The following is a 22,109-nucleotide window of genomic DNA, read 5'->3' on the forward strand; positions in this document are numbered from 1 at the left end:
AAGAGAGATCCCACAATCCCAGGTGTGTGAGAAAATACAAGATGGCTGCGGAACATGTGTCAGGCTATGAACAGAGAAATAAAAAAGATATTTAAAGAGACTATGACTTATTAGATATATGGCAAGAAAAAGTATTTATTTCTAACCAAAACTTCCATTTTGTTTGTTTGGTGTTCGTGACTTACCGCATAGTTATGTCAGTTTTATCATCGCATGTAATAGCTGGGTTCTTTTCAAGCGGACTGCCTGTGCAAACAGCACGATGTTTGACTGGCGACAGTCACAATCCAGACTGTAGGTAAATCGAGACTGAAGTGAGTCGTGGATTGTGTGCAAACATGGTATAAGGCTCAAATCCCCTGTTAGCGACATCGGGACTGTTAATCCCACTCAGTCTGTTGCTGGATGGCTTAAATATGTTGGAGATAGAAAAATTGTGAAATTTTCTTCTCCTGTCAGGTCCTGACACCAGTTAAGATTGTTATTTGCTTTTTAACTCACAATTTCAGAAGGTAATGATATGTATTAGGAGGGTTTGTTTCAGTGAGGAGTCTGGGAGTTCGTCAATTGGTAACCGGTCCTTGAAAGAATTTGATTTGAAACCAATTTAACAAAACAACAAGTTTAATATTCTTGATAAATCAATGATTACATATGAACTAATACAATAAGACTATATCTAAGTAGAGTTACTACATCTTTGTCAGCTACTATATCATAGGAGATTGAGTATGTAACTACTTATACATAAACCTGTGCATGATATCTTTTAAATGGTCAGATGTCTTCAGGTTCTATTCGTAGAGCTGGCTTTCAGAATGGAGACGGACGAGGGCTGGGAGAGGGCGGACAGACGGGAGCCTGGTCCACTAGCTTCTATGGGAGAGTCCGCCTCAAGACTCAGATTGTTCCCCTTTTATCTCGTAATCCTCTCCAATCGGGTGTTTCCTTTTTGTCCATATGACAGGATATTAATGATGATTCGAACTACTACATGTTGTCAACAGTGTGATAAGATCTTGCCCCGGAAGTTGATAGGCAAAAAGGAAGTTTTATTTCCCTTTTTCAACAGTTTCTCATGAAAGTGTAAAAATTTGTCGTTTGTAACAAAAATTTATTTTTAGTTTTATTAATTATTGAATAAAGTTGGGAGGAAACTTTCAAATTTATGGAAAGGCATTTACTTTACTTCTCCAGATTCTCACAATATTTATTTTTCTTAACAAAAATAAAGAATAGCATGTGACAAAAATAAAGCTTATACTGTAAATCCAAATAAAACAATTACAGTTTAATACTTTCTGTAAGAGCCTTTTGCACAAATTAATTCAAAGATATAATTTGGCATTGAATTATGCAGGGGTGAATTCTCTGGGCTTGCTTAGCATGTGCCACATGCTTAAGAGAAAGTTGATTATTAATATATTTTTTATTTGAGAACAAATATGCCAATAATAATTTATTCTAACATGTAACCTCTTTTATCATTTGTGTTTATTTTTACATTGACAGCTAGTGGCTAGTTGTTTTAAGTCAGTGCCATGCTTGCAGGAACTCGATCACTTGCTTGTGTGAAGGTTTGCTGCAGCAAACAAGTGCATGCGCATGACATCATTCAAAGCATTTATAGATATAATTGGGCTTTATAATTGTCCATACTTTTTATTCACACCAAATAACATTTCTGCCTATTGTTTAGTACTAGAGATAGGCCTATTATTATTATTATATCAGCATGCCCAAAAAATTTGGTCAGGATTTGTCCCTGGAATCATGTAATTTTTTTAATGTAGTTATGAGATGTCTCTTCTCAGGCATTGATAATTGCCATGTGTAGTTTTGTTGTACATTGTCTTCCATTGATGTACAGTTTGAGAGAGCAATCACTAAAGATTTTCTACACAATTTAAATCAGGATAATATAGAAGTCTGAAAACATTTAATTCTGTTTTCATTTAATCATTCAAACACAACTTTTGCTGTGTGTATTGCAGCACTGTCATGTTGAAACTGCCATTTAGGACCTGCCGTTAATCATCCAAACCATGGAAATACTTGTTTATTAGCTGAATGTATCCTTGAGCATTCTGTTGTCCACTAATAATTTTTAGATCGTTCTTTTTCTTAAATCCTATTGCTTTCTGTATCATCACTGATCCACCTCCCATTTTTCTTCTAGACAAAATTTTTATTCTTTAAGTTATGAAAATAATCAAAGCCATCAATTCCATTTAGGTTAAATTTTTTTCATCACTGAATACAATATTTTTCCAGTGAGTGAGTGGTCTATGGCATCTACTGTCTGGCAACTTTCAAATGGGCAAATGTCTTGGCAGAAGTCTTGGTTTCTACTTGATTTTCTTTCTACTGAAGTTGGAATTAGATCACAATAGTCTTTGGACACTTCTAATGTTGGTTTCCCACTTGCTTTAGCAGCTATTTGTCTAGCAGATTTTTGGGAATTAGATGCACGTTGATAAATAGCACATGGTCTTCCTGTGCTTTTCTTTAGGCCATAATTTATAGGATCTTGCAAAAATCTATTAACTACATGAGGACTACAGTGAATTAAACATGCACTTTCTCTATTTGACTATCCTTTTTCAAATTCCGACAAATATTTTCTTTGACCATATTCAGTGTTCAAAAAACTGCTTTGTAAATTGCAGATAATCATTAATAATATCTTTTTGATGACAATGTGACAAATATGCAAATTATACTGCATAAATTCTAGAGATATGCAAATGAACTTATCTTTTTGTCATATGGTATTTTTTATTTTTGTTAAGAAAAATAAATATCTTTACATTAGAGATCTGAAAATTTTATATTTTAGTATATTTTGTGATAATAATTATGTATAATATTTCTTACATAAATGAAATAACTATAAAAATAAAAATTTTAAAAAATTAAGTGAGCTTCAGCTTCACTGACTTGACTGTATTGAAGAATGTTTACTTTGAGATAATTTTTGATAATTTGGCCATTGTCGATTTAAGTTATGTATATAAAATTAAGATAAAAATAAGTCAGGACAGGCAAGCATGTAAACAGCTGCATTAAGCAATGGTCACATCTAGTGATTTCCAGCCTTTCAGACAATTGCAACTGCAATGAGTACGAGTTGTGTGTCTTGTGGTCACATTGTTTATTGTATTGCAACTCACAAACATGTGACCTAATAATAAACTAACATCTGGTTTTTTTTTTTTCTAATGTGAAGAAATGTCATTTGCAAATGATGGCTCTTTTTACTTAGTTCTATAGCTATATTTAAAATAATATTATTGCAACTAAACTAAAAACAATCAACATTTTAACCTATCCCATGTTGAAATTTATCTCCGTTGCATGTGGCCGCCATGTTGAATTTTTGTCGATGTTAAGCCTAATGAAAATTTTGTTTTTTTAAAAAATAATCATGACTATTGTCTTGTCCAAAATTATTTTTTATTTTTCACAAACAAAATAGATATATTAATAAATATAAAAACAAAAAAAATTATATTTTGGAAGTTAGTTTTAATATAAAAATTATAATTAGCAACATCTAGTTCCAAAAACATACAGATACTGTAACAAGATATCTCGGGTCAAACACTTAAGATCAGAGGTCATGACCCTGAGAATCGTCGGGAATAACACAGGACAGGTTAAATCCAGAAATCTAAAAATGGTACATACAATCAATGCTGAAACTTTGCTTATTTTATGACATGGCTATTTTATCTTTTCTTTATAAAATGAAGAATTAAAATTCCATAGGCATTCATGAGCCTGAATTAGCTAGATCAGTCTCAATTCTAAAGTTGTATGTCTTCTCACTTTCCACCATGATGCTAACTGTTTTCAAACATACCACTATATGATGGAGCACAAAGGCATTTGTTGATTGGATGCACATTTCAATTGGTATGAGTAGAACAAACTTTTTGTTTATAGTTGCAGTTGTAGTCACGAGGGTTTTCAGAAGGGGTTTACTAGTTATTGGGAACAGTGGTTGCAGTTGCCTGCATGGCTGGAAATCACAAGGTATGACTTAGCATGCATGTTTACAGCTCTGTGCTGTTAAAGCCAACCATACTGATCACAACATATGCACATGGTTGCAATCAGTTATTATGGCAAGTATATGTTTGTGAATTTAGGGTCTTGCATTATTATAGCCCAATGTAATCTGGCAATCGTTTTGCATTAAGGACAGTCAGTCCTGTCTCAGTTTGCACAAACATGATTTAAAAAAACTCTAGCAAAGAACAACTGAAAACAGCTTTATTAAATATTTAAAAAGAACTAGTACACTTCCCTACTAAAGAAATCTTGTAATGCAGCATTGGATGTCTTGTTTGCACACACTGTAATTTCTGTGGAGTGAGGGATTTTTGCACATACCTACCACAGAACAAAGCTGCAAATGTGTTAGCTAATACTGTATTTTTGCAGAATTATGCAAAAATGCAACCGCATGCCAGAATGCCAGAAACCTCAGGGTGACTAAAAAATAAAATTAATCAGATGTAATAAAACTAGTTGTTAAGTAAATGTTAAAGAAAACATTCTTCTGATTAAAGGTTGGTTCTATTTTCTGAAAATTACGGTTTTATAATTAACAGTATATGGTTCTATATCCATGATATATTCAGATTTTTAATCCAAAATGGCTATGGCTGTTTTTATCTGACAGCCATAGCCATTTTGTTATCTGGTCCACATTAACTCATATAATTAGCATTCATTGTATAACATGAATTGTATAAGAAAATTATTTCAAAGTTGTACCATTCTTGGACATGGAATAAGTTTGCTTAATGATCTCAATATAATTTTATCTGAAATTTTTATTTAAGAATGTGATTTTTGGTAGTTTAAATATAATCTGGAATTAAATAAAAGATTACACAATCAATAAGAGTAGATTTAATTACTTGCAAATGTTTTAAACTGTGCAAATATTGTATATGTGTAGTTATCAATGTTGTTATATTACAGTTTATTATAAGTTATTTGCAATGATTTATTAAACATTTAATTATTCAATATCAACACATAGATGCCGGGAGTGTTAATGTTGTTGATTTAGATGAAAAAATAGTCGAGATGTATAAAGGAGTAAAGCAAGTTTTAGCACATTATCGAAGTGGCAAACTTCCTAAAGCATTTAAAATTATACCATCTCTGAGTAATTGGGAACAGATACTTTATTTAACGGATCCAGATAATTGGACTGCTGCGGCTATGTATCAAGCTACACGAATATTTGCTTCTAATTTAAAAGAAAAAATGGCTCAGAGGTGAATATATTTTTCTCCTTTCTTAAATTAATCTTATTTATACTGTTAAAGATTTAAAAATTATAAATTAAGTTATTTTTATATATATATTTCTTGAAATAGTTACTGCATAATTTTTTTAATCATAGGATATAAAATAAATTTTGTTGTATTCCACAAACATGTATAAAATCATAATTCTGCTAAAAATATATATATATATATAGTCGACTCCGCATAAGTCAACATCCCAAGGGGAAGTGGAAATGTGTCGACGAATTATCCGATGTGACGACTAAAGCAAAGTTCGAAAAAACCACAAAACTACAATTAATAAAATACAGTACTGCGTTATACAGTAGTATAGGCTTACAATACATTGTGTCCTCCATTTACAATTACTCTGTAAATGAAAAACTGAAAAATTCGTTTAGTGTTGTTTGTTTTGAGCACTTAACTGTCTCGACTTTCTCTCTTTCAATGATCATGAACACCTTGAAAACATCATCTTCGCAATTGTCAATTGTTGGCAAGTAACGTCTATGGATTCTTAATGCCTCTAGTGTGAGAAAATGCAAAATTGGATTCCGGTGTGACATTGATGTAGATTGTATATTTTCTTTTTGTTTATCTGTTACTAGCTTACCCGGCCACGCGTTGTTGTGGCTCAAAATGTATCTATTATAAATTTATAACATTTCCCCCGTGGGGGGAATTTCAAAAAATCCCTTCTTAGTGTACATTCTCTTGACGTACCCTATTAAAACGCAATCAAAAACGCATCTAAAATAGTATAATAAAAGCCGAGTTCTTCACAGTAAGCCTTAATCTCGTCACTTTTCCCGCTGGGGAATATCGAAAAATCCCTTTCTAGTGTATATTCTGTTGACGTAACCTATTAAAACGCAAAAAAACCGCATGTAAAATAGTATAATAGAAGCCGAGTTCTTCACGGTAAGCCTTAATCCCGTCCATCTCCCCCCAGTAGGGGGAATTTCGACATGTATATTATATAAAAACACGTGCGTATTCGAATGCGATGTTGTGTCAAAATTTCAAAGGAATCGGTAGGAACAAACAAACGTTATATTTTATTTATATAGATAGACAGAAAATGATCTGCTTTAGTCTATTCTCACAGAAAAGCATAATGCCTCACAGAAAAGCAAACTTAAGTCGTCAGAAGTTAGCGCCATCTGTTGGACATAAAAGCCTTAATCCATATATAAAGATATTTTTGGAAGGGGGAAATGGTGGTCTTCACATATGCCACAAACCTTCGCGGGAGTGTATTAAACAACTTCCCAAAGTTTCATGGCAATCAGATAAATGGTGTAGTAATGCATGAAGGACAAACAGACAGACAGACATACATTCGTTTTTATATATATAGATTATTTTATACATAAAATGTTAAGGCATTTTTATTAATATGTGTGTATATACAGTCAAACCTGTTTTTATGCGCTCTTTTTATGTGCGATTTTTATTTGTGCGATTTTTTTAATCGAATTTTTAATTTGTGCGGTATAGTTGGCGACTAGTCTCGTGCGATTCGTCATGTCTCACGTTGACTTATTATAGCTAAATAAACTTATTATAGCATAAATGCACTTATTATAGTAATATTATTGCATGAATATGCGAAAAAATGAAATAATTTACTTTTTAAGTCAACAAAACACCACCTGGACAAAAATATGTAAAACAGACGATAGACCAGACGATGCAGTCAAATGCTGACATCTGTTGTCAATAAATTCTATTTCGTACGGTTTTGAGTTATTTTCTATGTGAGACTTTTTTTATGCGGTCCCTGTTGACCGCATAAAAAAATTATTTTTTTAATTGTGTTGCGAAAACTATTATTTACAGCCATTCGTGAAGTTTCGTGAGATTTTTTTTAATGCGGTCCCTATCCCCCGCATAAAAACAGGTTTGACTGTATATATTATATATATATATATTATAATATAATAATATATTATTATATTATTAAATATATTAATTATATATTAATAAATAAATCGAGTCACCTTCTTGAAAAAAAAATGAGTTTGCACCACACGTGCAGAGTGAATTCATTTTTTTGGGAGGGGGTGACAACTTATCGGAGTGTGGGACGACAAAAGTATTTTGACTTATCCAGTGGTGACGAGTTAAACAGTGTCAAGTAAACCAGAGTTTTTTAACATTAATGCCTATGTAAGTCGGTCGGGACCACAGAAAAGTGACTACTTAATCAATGGTGTTGAATTATCCGGGTGTCGACTTATGCGGACTCGACTGTATATATATATATATATTATATATGTATTATATATTTATATATTTTTTAAACTCTTTCCATCCTGTGGGAATTAAGAGTGCTTTTTTAAGCAAGCCTATTATGAGTTCAGCCAGGCCCACAATGGGGTGGCCAAGTGGTGAGGGATGGGATCCAGCATATCCAGGTGGATCAACCTCTGAAAAATTCCTAGGGTTTTTGATCATAGATTTGGATTTGATTCTGGGTCCTCCAGAGTGGTAAGCTGCTAAGCTAACTGCTCAGCCATCTGGCTGTTAATATATATTTACTTTCATACATTTAAAAAAAATATTTATAATGAATATATCAATTTAAAATAACTCTTTGTCAATATTCTATACTTCATCCTATTTACTGCATTTCATTCAATGATTATGGTCTTTATTGTTTCAGAAAAACATTTTAAATTTGGAAATATCTTTGAAATTGTTTTTGAACTACAAGGAAAATAACAGTTGTACAGGAGCTCATATTATAATTAGGAAAAATTACATAAAATTATTAATTTTGATGTAAATTGTAATCAGTAAAAAAAGATTTTAAATGTCTCACAAGAAATATTTAAGAGCTCTACAACTGATTTCATACTATGTTGTAATTTATCATATCAAAATTTATGGTTCAAGTGATAATTCTGTCAACAGCAAATATCCCTTATTCTAAAGCAGTGTTTCCCAACCTTTTTTGTGCTATGCCCCACCTAAGTCTTTCTAAAATTCTTATGCCCCCTAACATATACACAATTTTTAACATTTAAAAATTGAGATGTTCACTAAAGAAACTTCAATGATAGGTTTTAGGAAGAAATCATTAGGAAATTATTGAGAAAACACAGTAAGTAAATTTTCAGAACATGTAATGGCGAACTGAAATTCAAGTACAAAATAATTTTAATGAAAGATTTTCTATAATATTTTAATTATTAGTAATTATTTATTATTTAAATTTAGTGAGACACTTGCGCTTGATGCTTGCTGCAGAGATTTTATGTCAGGTTCCAATTTAGTTAACTTTAGTCTCAAGTCTCCCCGTTTAGTTATATCCAGCCAATTTCTTTTTTTTTAGCAGCAAATCATTTATGGCACTAAATCCTCATTCAGATAAATATGAAGATGGAAAAGGTAACAATAATTCTCTTGCACAATTGGTTGCATTTGGATATTTGATTTCGGTTTCTCACAAAGCCATGCCATTGCACCTTTTATATTAAATAAAGTTTTAATTGACTCATCATTTTTCATTTCTGTGAGTTCTTGGTACTGCATATTTGAAATATTAGACAAATCCAATAACATTGGCTGCATCATCCAAGTTGGGAAATCAATTTTTTTCAAATCAGAAAATCTTTCTTTTAAATCAGCCGATAAAATTTTCAGATGATCGACAATAACAAGTATCCAGTAACTTCACATTTTTGGAGCCAATGAACCTTTCAAAATTTTTGTTGTAAATATTTGTCTGACATAATTCAATAAAGGTAATGAAACCAAATATCTTCACTTTTGCATTGACAAGAGTTTTATTTGTTTCTTGAAGTTGTTTATTTAATATATTTAGTTTTTCAAAGATATTGACTAAATAACTCACAAATGCCTTACCATCAACCGCTAACAGATTTTTCATTTCAGGTTTGTCGTGTAAAAAATCACTAAGAGTGTCAAATAGTTCCATAAATCTTTTCAAGCAGTTCCCTTTTGAGAGCCATCTTACTTCAGTGTGAAGTATGTCTCACATGGTCTTCATTTTGCTCTTCACAAAATAACTTGAAAAGACGTTCACATTTGCCACTTGCTTTAATTGTATTGATACACTTTATAACTAAATTTAGTACTTCATTTAGAACAGGTAAAATGTTTTTAGCTACTAAGTTTTCCCTGTGAATAACACAATGCACAAGAAGTATTTTTGGATTCTCATCTTTCATCAATTTTAAGCAAACATTTTTCTTCCCCATCATATTAAGAGCACCATCTGCAGCACAAGATGTTATATTTTTCATTTGTATATTATTGACATCTAAGTAATTTTTTAGCTTACTATATATATCTTTGGAGGTCGTAGTGCTTTCTCGTGATTTACAGAACAACATTTCTTCAGCAAACTCACCTTTTTCAATATATCATACATAAGTTATAAGTACGCCTCACTGTCTCTCAAAGTTGATTCATACATTTGCATCAAGAATTGTCTTGATTTTAGCTTTTCAACAAGTTGTTTTTCAATATCCTCACTCATTTCATCTATTCTTCTGTTAACAGTACTGTTACTTAGTGGCATAGCTTTAACATCTTTGTCATCTTTTTCCAGAACCATTTTAAGAAATGCTGATATTGTTGGTTTGATTAAATTCGCCCCTATAGTATGACTTTTCCCAGATTTAGCGATGAGCAATGAAATTTGATAACTAGCCTTCAGAGTACGATTGATAATTGCATTATGAGCAGTAAATAGAGACTTTGATGTTACTCTTTTTTCAAAATCTTTCTTCAAAGTGTGAGAGTAATTCAAATCTGAATTAATATGAGCATTATGTTTTGCCTTCAAATGTGCCTCAAGACGATCTCGTTTCATTGATTTGTTGGTCAAGCATTGTTGGCATAAAAGACAAAAGGGTGATCGTTCATCATGGACAGCAGGTATAAAACCAAATTTTAAATATTTCTCTGAATACTGACAAACTTTTTCTTGCTTGCACCACTCATTTCTTTATGGGCTAGAAAAATAAATATAAAATCAGTTAGAAACTAAAAAACATAATATGATGTTGGATTCACGCGAAATGGTGTAGAGCTGTAGACTGACAAAGGAAACATGTTTCAATGACTATGCGATGGTATGGTCAACAAAGTAATTTATTTTGCATAAATGTACAGGTTTTTATTTTAGATTCCAACTCCACAGTATTATAAAATAAAATACAATAATACAGTGCGAACAACATATACCGTTCATGACAATATAAAAACTATAACTGAAACTTATGAACTAACTTAAAAACTAGTGATAGAAAAATTATAGGGAAAAGAGAAGATAGGAAATAGAACATAGAAAAGATTGATAGGGTTTTCTTTTCTTGCTGAACTCTACAATCTCTGGGTGGGATACCATGTTGAACTCTTTTGGAAGGCCTCTCGTTGTGTTTGTTGAAGTTTCACTTGCACTTAATTGCCACACTGTTTTCTCGTAACCACAATAAAACCCAATTCTTTCACCAAAGTCTCTTGCATTTTCCTATAGAGTTGCCAAACTGCCACCTGGGAAACAACAAACTCACGTCTGTCCACTTCCGACGTCTGGGCAAAGAATGTCTTTTCTCCTCTTTCACCAGCCTCAGGGCCTTGTTCATCTCTTTGTTCTCAGTGGTTCCCGGAATTGTTAATCCCACCCCAAGGGAAAAGGGTTATAAAGGAAAGTTCTAGAAGGAAAGGAAAACAAAGAAAACTAAAACTAACTTAAATCAATATTTACAATAAATATGGCATACAGCAGTTAACTTAAACTCTGGACATGTCTATTTTTGAATTGCCCCCCTTAACAATCAAATAGCCCCCCTGTTGGGCATTGGCCCCACATTGGGAAACACTGTTCTAAAGTATTCAATAAGATACTATTATTAATAAGTTTTAGTCATCATATCTTTGAGAGTGAATTAATCTGAAATAATTCAGAGTATAATTTTCTATTGAATATGTTTGTTAATTGAATTGAAGTATTTACAAGATTATAATTTTTATTTGAATTTTTGATTTTGCAACTACAGAATAGCTCATATTAATTATTGGAAAATTTTCATGTATTCACTGAATAAAATCATGTATATAGTGACTAAGATTCATATATGAACCTTATCTGGATGATTGTATGAAGTTCAGATTGCAACATCAATTATCATCCCTTGTCCATTCCAGATCAAGTTTTCCTATAATGGGCAAAGTTAAGACTGAAGCAAACCTACTTCATATGTTAACACCATATAATGTGTTTATCTAATATTGCATCCATTCTATGATAAATCAGACTATGGTTATAAACATGTGGATTAATTTTTGGAAAAGAAACATGAATATAGTACTATAGACAATGGTAATAAAATGTGCATCTGAAAAAGTTAGTTACTACATTAAATCAGTACATTTTCACATATGCTCTTGATGTGGCAATTGTATATTGAGATGCAGCATGCATCTTAGCTAATACATTAGGAGCTTTGCTGTTAATGGCATCTGCAATTCTTGTATACAAGGCTCCCACATCTGATACTTTTGCAGCATACACATGACCCTTGATATTCCCACAAAGAAAAAAAGTTCAAACAGATGATGTTGGATGATTGGGTGGACCAAGAAATGGGGTCCTGATGATCTCCACTGTGCAGCAGCAATGGCCATTTTGAGTGTATGCATGTGAAACTTGGAGTATTGACTAGTATTCACTAATACATTTTATTTACATATCTGAACAAATGGATTTTATAGAACAATTTAAAACTAGGGTGTTTGAGGAGAATACCTTATGCATTTAATATTAAATTTGCTTGATTATCTTTTAGTGATAACCAATTGATCTAATTTAACAGTTAACCAATGCCCAGCTACACTAATTAAAGATAAATGTTGCACAACTGCCTAAATAAAGTACTGTAACAAACAAGTAAAACAAAACATGCATTATAATAAGTAAATACTACTGTAATCAAAAAGTATTGGGAATGGTTTATTTAAACTGCACACATGCAAAAGGATGCTTTCATCATATTTTTTCATTTGGTACAACTTTCATCGACATCTAACAGCAATCCATGTCATCGTATGTTTTCATTTGCAAATAAATGCCTGTTTTGTGTATAAAGAATTTTTACACTGGTGATTTTTCAAAATGCTGAGTGTGATTGAGCAAAGAATATGCATTAAATTTTGTTTTGTTAAATATTCACTCTCTTGTATGTTCTATTCACATTTCTGCTTATGAAAGGACTTTTATCATCCTACAAGGTGTGACTGTAATAACAAATCTAAATGTATTGAAAATGTAAAATGTGTGAAAATATGTTTCAAATTCCTGTAAACTTATTATAAGTGCCTAAAAGTGCTATTTACTATATTTATTATAAGTGTATTAATATAATAAGCATACAGAATTGTACAAAATTGTATTTTACAGTTTCATATGCATATCATATTATATCTGTATGGTGTCCAATACAAGAGATTGATATTAACTGGATGCACCTATACAGGGGTCTGAAAAGTTACTGTGCAGTGGGAAATTTGTAAATGACATTAAAGTTATACAGCAGTTTCTCCTACAGCAAATGTTGTAAAATTGTCCCCCATAGGCCTGAGATATGGTTTACCAGGAACATTTGCTGCTTAATCGTCAATATCATTATCATTCAGCCAATATGGACCTGCACTCACACTCAGTCAACTGTGTTTGTGAGTAGACATTCCAGAATATCTGAGCAAGAAGTAATGCCATCTATTGCAAAATGGAAACATGAAACATTTAACTTACAGGTCTTATATATAATACCATACATATAACTCTAATATCAATACAAATTTCTCAGAGCACATTAACTTTTTAGGCAGCTTGTATGTCTCCATAAATAACAAGTGACATTGATGCTAATTTTTTCTAATTAGCATCTCTCTTGGCTTGAATTCTCAGGACAAATTGAATTTTTAACAATTATCATTTGAATTGTTGTTATTTACATGCATAGTTTAAAGAAGTGCTAATTTAATGATAAAAGTATTTACATATGATTTCATTTTGTTACAGATTTTATAGTTTAATTTTATTGCCTCGCGTCCGCGATGATATTGCCGAATTTAAAAAACTTAATTTTCACTTATATCAAGTAAGAAAAATTTTTGATATTAATTCTCAATAAACTTCAAATAAAATAAAATACAATAATTAATAAGAATTATCCTTATAACTGTTTAAACTTAAAAAATTATATATTTTTAATAGGATTCATATACTCTAAATATAGTGTCTTCCAAAATGAATGCTGCCATTTTAAATTACTGTAATTATATTAGTTATTATCTGAGAAGTATGTGACACACCAGTCTATAGAGTAACTGTCTGAATTTCATCTCCCATTTGCATTCAAACATCTTGCTTGCCACCATAGGAAGTGCTGAAAATGAAAATAGTGACACTACAACAGAGAAGGCATTTTATGTTCTGCAGTTTGCAAAGTCAGTATCATTCATTATTGTGCAACACAAGTAATCTGCAGGAGCTGTAGAATAGTGGCTGCTATTGGAGGAGTGACAATGAATATGCTGTAGCAAATGTAGGAAGAATTAAGTATTGGTTGGATGTATGCTGTGTGACACACGGTTCAAACATTGAGAAATTGTAATGGACATCTTTATAACATTTTAATATACACTACAACATACTTGAATAATAATTAACATAATTACAATAATTTAAAATGGTAGCATTCTTTTTGGAGGACCCTATAAATATATCAAATATTAAATAGGCATTTAATATTTATTTTTCAGGCATTGAGGAAGGCTTTGTTTAAGCCAGGTGCTTTTTTTAAAGGAATTATTTTACCATTATGTGAAGTAAATATTTTATATATATATTTTTATGCAATTGTTTTTATGAAATGATTTTTACTAAAACTTTTTTTATTATTAGTCAGGTACATGCACACTTCAGGAAGCAGTTATAATTGGCAGTGTGTTAAGTAAAAATTCTGTTCCCTTATTACATTCAGCTGCTGCTCTGATCAAAATAGCAGAAATGGATTATAATGGTGCTAACACTATATTTATGAGAATTTTATTGGATAAAAAGTATGCACTACCATATAAAGTGATCGATGCAGTTGTTAATCATTTTCTCAGGTAAGATCTTTTTTTCCTTTTAAACATATTTTTTAAAACTCTGCTTTGTGGGCATTGTTTTAGCAAGTCCATTATAGGTTTGGCCAGGCCCACAATGGGATAGCCAATTGGTAAAGGACATAGTCCAATATATCCAGACAGTCCACTCCTAAAAAATTCTAGGGGTTTTTTGATCTGAGTTTCCCAGAATGGTAGGCTACCACCTTAACATATCAGTCATCTGGCCATCTCTTAAACATTTATAATTTACAAAGAAAATGTTCTATGAATTCTTGTCATTACTAAATTAGGGATTGGCAGATTATTATTATTTTTTAATTATTATTCTTTGAACAGTTTTAATAATAATTTGATGCTGATGAATATTTAATGTAATTCACATTTCCTTTATTAAAAATTTAAAGTGATAGCCATACTTTCAAAGAAAATGTTTAACTTAAGAAAATGCTTTAGGTAAAAGTTTTGCCATAATTTTGTAGTTTAATTACAATTGAATATGAACTGAATATGAAGTATTGAAGAATAAATAAATAAAAATATGCATAAGCATCAAATAAACTGAAATTACAGGTTTAAAATAAGTAATTTCACTCTTCCCAACTTGAACTTTTTGAGCATATGTAAATTCAAGTAGAATATAATGTATTTTGCATCTAATTTTTAATAAATAATATAACAAAATTAAAATTATCACATTAAATAAAATATTAAAAAATTAATTATTTCAGTCAGCTATTAAAAATGATTTAAGGTTTGCTTTCCAATTAATGTTCCATACATAAACCTTTTTCCACGTTTGTTGTCCAGCAACCGTCCAAAACAGTACCTGAACAAAATGAAACCTGTCTAAACTGAAAAAAAAATTCTTCCGAAAGGAATAATTCTTTTTGTTTAAAACAAACCTGCCAAACCAGAAAAAATATTCTGTACCATAAGATTCCAGTTTTCACAGATTTTTCTGTTTTAGAGTAGAATTTACTGAATGTATGATAATGATGGCATTTAAATACAATTACCTACAATTACTTACAATTATTGATTCTTTATATATATATATATATGTATATATAATCAATAAAACCAGAATTTTCACTAATTGTAGCCTATTTAATTTAATGTTATCAGTAGATAATTGTATGTAAATGCCAACATATATATATATATATATATATATATAGTATATAGATACTATATACAGATATATAGATAGCAAACAAACAAACATCCTCATATATATGAGGATTGTAGTGTTTATGAAACCGTGCCGGTGCTTATTCTGCAACTTGAACACAAACTATATGGTGTATTTTCTCGGACACATGGCAAATTTCATCACTAAGTTTTCCTCAGTTGATACGTGTATTAAGTTTTGTACACGTTTCGGGCTGTTGACGCCCCTCTTCAGCCAACTTTAAATCACAGATTTTTGCAAACATAAAATTGTTTTAAAACCTCTCTGTACATTAATTAATTTTTTATCATCTAGTCGATCTTTTTCATCGAGGCCAGAGATTCTGTTGTACAAACGAATTCTTATTGGTTTTGTTGCGTATGACTCTATTCATTTACATAGTGATGTGGTAGATGGCCACCTCGTGGCAATCTTCTGTTTATAGGCATTAATTTATTTTAATATTTTACATAAAATAATTTACTTTTTAGTTTATATAGCAATAATTTACTTAGTTCCAATTTATAATATGCTGAGCCAATTTTTATGCTTATATATAAGTTTATTATAGCTATAATAATCAACGTAAGACATGACGAATCGCACGAGACTAGTCAGCCAACTATACCGCACAAAATTAAAAAATTCGCATTAAAAAAATCGCACAAATAAAATTGCACATAAAAAGAGCGCATAAAAACAGGTTTGACTGTAATATATATAAAGAATCAATAAAACCAGAAATTTTCACTAATTGTAGCCTATTTAATTTAATGTTTATCAGTAGATAATTGTATGTAAATGCCAACATATATATTATAATTATATATATAGTATAATAGATACTATATACAGATATATATGATAGCAAACAAACAAACATCCTCATATATATGAGGATGTTTGTTTGTTTGCTATGCATGCTTAAACCATTTGACCAATTTTTACAAAACTCTACAGTTACATTTACATACTTCTAACTTAGATAATGTTGTACATTCCATCCCAAAATATTGATTGGATTTCTATATATCAATTAATTTCTGTCTACATTCATTTGCTGGCTTTACATGTAGTGCCAACTATTGGCAAAAAATTTAAGAAAATAATAAAACTATATATAATTCTAACAAAAAACAAGACTATAATTTTTAAAAATATATATTATATTCACTTAAATACTGCAACAATGATATAATATGAAAGAGATGTGCCATTACACCATTACTGCGACAGGTAGCACATAGCACTTGCCTTCATCGAGTGGAGTTTTGACCCTGTACATCACACTTTTCCTGTTAGCAATAGAGTTGTGCCTGTTATGTATCTAACTCCATTCAGGGAAAATTTTTTGAATTGAAATAACGTGAAGTTTATATATAGTTAGTTTGGGTCTCCTGCTCTTAAGCTTTTTCTCTAGTCTCAACGTTCATCTATTTAACTCTGTTCTTGAGATTTAGGAAAGACAGACAGACAGAGGAATGACAGTGGGAATTTATAGGTCCACAGTTTTTTTCAAATTGCAGCCCAATAAATACTGTACCTTCCAATAACTGAGCCTATAAAACCATTAAACACTGGTAGTCGGTCGTGGGTTTGCGCATTGTCAACAAACTGGCCATGTGGAGTTTTCTGGGTATTCTTTGCATTAGTGACAACTAAATAGGAACCAGTTTTACATAAAAGTCTTTCCAGGATGCATCCTCTTTGGCAAGATCACTCACATGTTACATTGCTGTAACCAAATAAACCAAACTAATTCTAAATTGCCCAAAACGTTCTACTGATACTGTTGAAAGATGTTCTAATGTTTAGCCAAATTAATGTACTGTACGTGCAACGATTTTAAGGCACAAAGTAGAGCTCAAAGTCTTTTTCTGTGCCGATGTTTATTTTTCATATTTATTATCATGGCAACATTGCTTCATTCAAAATTTCTTGTAGTTGTAGTCTGTGTAATGTGCACTTTATACATGTTGAGTCTTACTGTCAAATCTGCATCTTCTTATGCCAGAAGTTTCAAAAGTTTTCTTTACTTAGATGTTTTTGCTGAGCTTTTCTTTTTCAACCTGGTTTCACCAGTTTTTTTTAAATATTTTTTATGCGATCACATAAAAGTAGTTTTTCTCACATTTTTACAAGATTGTATCATTTAAGTAAGTTTTATATGAAGTATTTCAGATGTTAAGGTTAGCAACTTTGATCAAATGCAGGGCCATCACAACCTATCCAACACGGATCACTTTTCAAATATTAATAGTAGATCAGTATTAATTAGTAGTTGTTGAGCATTCTCTCTTCTGGAAGAGGTCAACTACTTTTGGTCAATTCACTTTGACCCCCTTCAGCAACATTCCCTTCTTCCTATTGGACCCAAGTGGAATGGTGGTATTTGAAAAGGAAAATTACATAATGCAAGATTACTGGTGAGCACAAAATATGTTTTAAGTGGTTTTCAAGGGTGCTGAGTTTAAATATTTAGTCCATTTTTGCAAAATTTGATTTGTTGGCAGATTGCCATTTGATATTTATGTGAGATAAGCCGGGGGCCAAGGAGGGTGATCCCTAGTGACCACTATATCGGCAACGCTCTCATCTGTGTATGGCTTTCGAGGAAGGGTCAGCAGAATTGTGAGATCTGTCTGATGTCAGGACTGACGCTAGTTAGGATAATGCTAAATCATGTTCTAACTCGCAATTCTTAAATAAATGTGAATAGGAGGGTCGATTAAACTGTTGAGTGGGGAATGTGTCCAGGTAAGTCGAGAGGATGTCAGTTTTCCCAAGTGAGAGACAGGCAAACAGGTTTAACAAACATAACACAAGTTTAATATATATCTAATGTAGGATACATAAGAAATACAAACTATATAACTAAATATAGCAATTACATGCAGACGTAGTCAAATATTACAAGGCATTGAGACTATCCTACTTCTTATGTTGCAAGCTTGTGCCAGGCTTATCTAAGAGAGAGAGTTTACAAACAATTGGCTAACAAGATACCTCTTGGAGAGAATGTTATCTTCTTGGTTGGTGGAGTAGTATATGGACATTTTCTGGAGGTTGCTCAGTGACATATTGAAGTTGGGTTGGTAAATCCTGTATGGGCGAGATGGGGACCTGTTCGGTAGTTGGAGGGTTGAATTCCTCTATCTTTGCTCAGGATGTTCACTACCTTCACCTTCTTTGTACTTCCACCTCTTCCAAGTACTCCATACCTCCTTTCAAGTACTCCATCCCAAACTCTCGAGTCCTTCTTTTATTCTTGTTGGCCTGAGAAAGTGATCATGTGATCACCTATTGATGGAGATGAATGTTGATTTTGCAGGTGTTGGATCAGAGGTGAGCCATTGATGACATAAAGATGTCGTTTGATTGCAGCTGTCATGCCCGTATTTGGTTGGGACCTCCACTGTTAATCTGTTAATTTGTTCAACGCTTGACTTTTACTCTCCTAACAATTGGATGTTATCAATTTACACTTGGCTGTTAGATTTCTCGTCCATTTGCTGACAGAAAGAGCATCATCCAATCCATTTTTTTTAGCGATGTTTTTCTAACAATTGTGATGGAGAATTAAGTTTAAATATTTTCTAATTTTTTTACAAAATCAACCCTACAATCTCACATTCAACTGTAAATGGAACAGTTTGTTAGAACTAACATTAGAAAAAGTGCTGTCTACTTGACCAGTGAAATTATGCCATTTTGTACCATCTGAGTATTGTGATAAACATGACCATGGCAGGTTAAAATAACCAAATTCTTTATATGGTTTTCGTTTTAATGTTTCTTATATTATAGTATTTGATTTATATAACAAAAGTTATCTTATGTAATGGTTTATCACACCAAGTGACCAATCTAACACATTTTAAAAATTCTTTAAATTGTGTACGGTAGAGGAATATAGAATATTGAAAATGTGTTAGATTGATAACTCAGTATGATAAACCCTTACATAAGATAACCCTTGTAGTTGTGTAAACCAAATACAGTAGAGAGTCATTAATCTGAACCCCGGTAATCCGAACGATTTTCAGTCGGACTGTGTCATGCTGAATCAAACGTTTTTGATACTAGGTTTACTTCTAAAGTATAATTTTTATGTTTTTATATTCTTCAATATATTTATTTTGTTTGTACAAAATAAAGAAATAATTTTTAGCGATACAATAGCCTCGATTATTATTATAAAAATTTTCGTTAGGCTTAAAATCAACGAAAATTCAACACAAAGTGACACGCAACGGAGAAAAATTCAACACAAAGCGACGCGCAACTGAGAAAAATTTGAACATCGGACAGGTTAATATATTTTTTCATACATAATCGGTTATCCGAACAACCTCAGTCCCCAATTGATTCAGATGAACGACTCTCTACTGTACTATAATGTAACATAATAGAAGGGTTAGAAGAATCTAATAATCTTAATGTTTGTTCTTATTTTTTGCACAGGCAATTCTGGGTTTACCTGCTAGTTTATATTAAAAGAACATGTTAACACAATTCAGAAATTGTATAACTGGAAGATGTAATAATTACCGTATTTTACGGACTATAAGACGCACCTTAATTTAAAAAAAAAAATACCTATAAGACGCTACGGACTATAAGACGCACCTGAATTTTGGAGGCAATTTTTCGAAGAAAAAAGTGCGTCTTATAGTCCATAAAATACGGTATTAATAATAGATCTTCAGTTATTCAGTTTTTTTAATTAATTAATTAATTAATCAATCACAGACAGTGGATTTTAATCAGGCTATAATGTGGAATTAATTATAATGACATTACATAATTTGAGTAAAAGTAGATGGTTAAGCTGTCTCTTATATTAAATTTAATAATTAGAAATAAATACATTAATTTAGAATATTCTAAATTATGATTCGAAATGGGATTTGAATTTGTAATTCCTGCTTTACCATGAAGATGTGCTACTCAGGCATCTAGCTGATCTTCACTTTCAGATCAATTAATTTAGAAGAAAAAATGCTATACACTGTGCCAATATTGTAGGGCTAGCTTCTAGAATCCTCTAAAAAGATTTTTTAAAATCTGCTTTGTTTTTGAGATATAGGCCAGTAAAAAGTCTTATTGGAAACCAATTGTTTAAAATTGGTTTCCAATAAGACTTTTTTACTGAGACTGTTTCCAATAAGACTTTTTCTCATCAAAAAGATACCATTGTTTGTTTTTCACTTCTGTGCACCAATATGTATGGTACAAACTGAAGCTTTTTATTTTAAATGTTGAAAATTGTTTTTCTGAATATGTGTTAGCTAGTTTGTGCAAATAGCTGATTTATTGTATGCCATTAAGTTATGTGCCCATATCCATGAAGGACATTTTGAGCAGTTATTGTAAATTATTGTGTTTAGTTTTGTGCAAACATAATGTTATTCAAACAAAATCCACATTGAAAAACTATTGTTTTCCAACTGTTAATTTACTGTAAAATAGGTGCATAATACAAAATTTTAAAGTGGATAAGGCTATGTTTACATTTATTACAATAGGGCTTATTTGGACATCATTTACTTATCTCAATCAGCTTACATAAGCATAAAAAAAATAAAAAATTACTTTAAAAAAGTTGACAACAAAAAGTTAGTACTTTGGTAGGGAATTTGAAAAAGTCCCTTTTTTTGACATTGTTTATATATTTTTCAATTTTAACGGAGTATTTAGCCAATTTCCATAATTTATTAGGATGCTGTTTATTTAAGATATCATTTTGTGTTAGTTGAAGATAATCTATCTATATAAATTATTCAACATAGAAAATTTTTCAAAATGCATAAAAAATAATAATAAGTGCATATTTTAAGTTATTATAATGTAATTTGACTTTAAATTATTTTGTTTAGGTTTACTCATGATAAACGAGAACTTCCTGTATTGTGGCATCAATGTCTTCTTACTTTTGCTCAGAGATACAAAACAGAAATATCCAGTGAACAAAAAGAAGCTTTATTAGAACTGTTGAAAATTCAGTCTCATTATCTAATAACTCCAGAAATACGGCGGGAATATCAACATTCGAAATGTCTTGATGAAATAGCGGATGAGCCAATGTTGTAAACATTGAAAATTAAATGTTAAAAAAGTTGATTTGATTTGTGTTCTGATTTTTGTATACTTGTAGAATGAATAATGTTTTTACTGAGTTTGTTTTTGAGTATCTAGAGAGTCTATACATTTAATCCATATAAAAGTAATTTGTCATTATGACAAATAGTTTATAACTGACAATTTTTATTCTGTTAATATGTACATTTTAGTTTTCACAACAGATATTGAAAGTGACTTCAACAGTATCCAAACAAGCCCGAATGGGTTTCTTCTTTGGCTTCATCATTATGCCTTTACTGGAAGAATTACAACTGTTATTTGCTGTTCCCTGGAGGTATAAGTTAGTTTAGGTTCAAATTTGTGAATGAGGTTGCCAAGATATTTTAATATTA

The 22,109-nt window shown here is 31.2% G+C and overlaps 1 protein-coding gene across 1 annotated transcript in view; it reads left to right on the plus strand.

Moving 5' to 3' along the window:
- bys (Bystin) overlaps positions 1-21,756 on the plus strand; it is a 30,537-nt gene extending 8,781 nt beyond the window's left edge. The window contains exons 5-9 of the mRNA XM_067269438.1: positions 5,057-5,297; positions 13,369-13,447; positions 14,112-14,177; positions 14,254-14,462; positions 21,513-21,756. Of these exons, the coding sequence (XP_067125539.1) occupies positions 5,057-5,297; positions 13,369-13,447; positions 14,112-14,177; positions 14,254-14,462; positions 21,513-21,726 (809 nt within the window). The 3' untranslated portion in view covers positions 21,727-21,756. The remainder of the gene's footprint in view (positions 1-5,056; positions 5,298-13,368; positions 13,448-14,111; positions 14,178-14,253; positions 14,463-21,512) is intronic.
- Positions 21,757-22,109: the final 353 nt, after the last annotated feature.

This window comes from Centruroides vittatus, unplaced genomic scaffold, assembly GCF_030686945.1.
Source record: "Centruroides vittatus isolate TY-2023 unplaced genomic scaffold, ASM3068694v2 contig_350, whole genome shotgun sequence".
NCBI lineage: Eukaryota > Metazoa > Arthropoda > Arachnida > Scorpiones > Buthidae > Centruroides > Centruroides vittatus.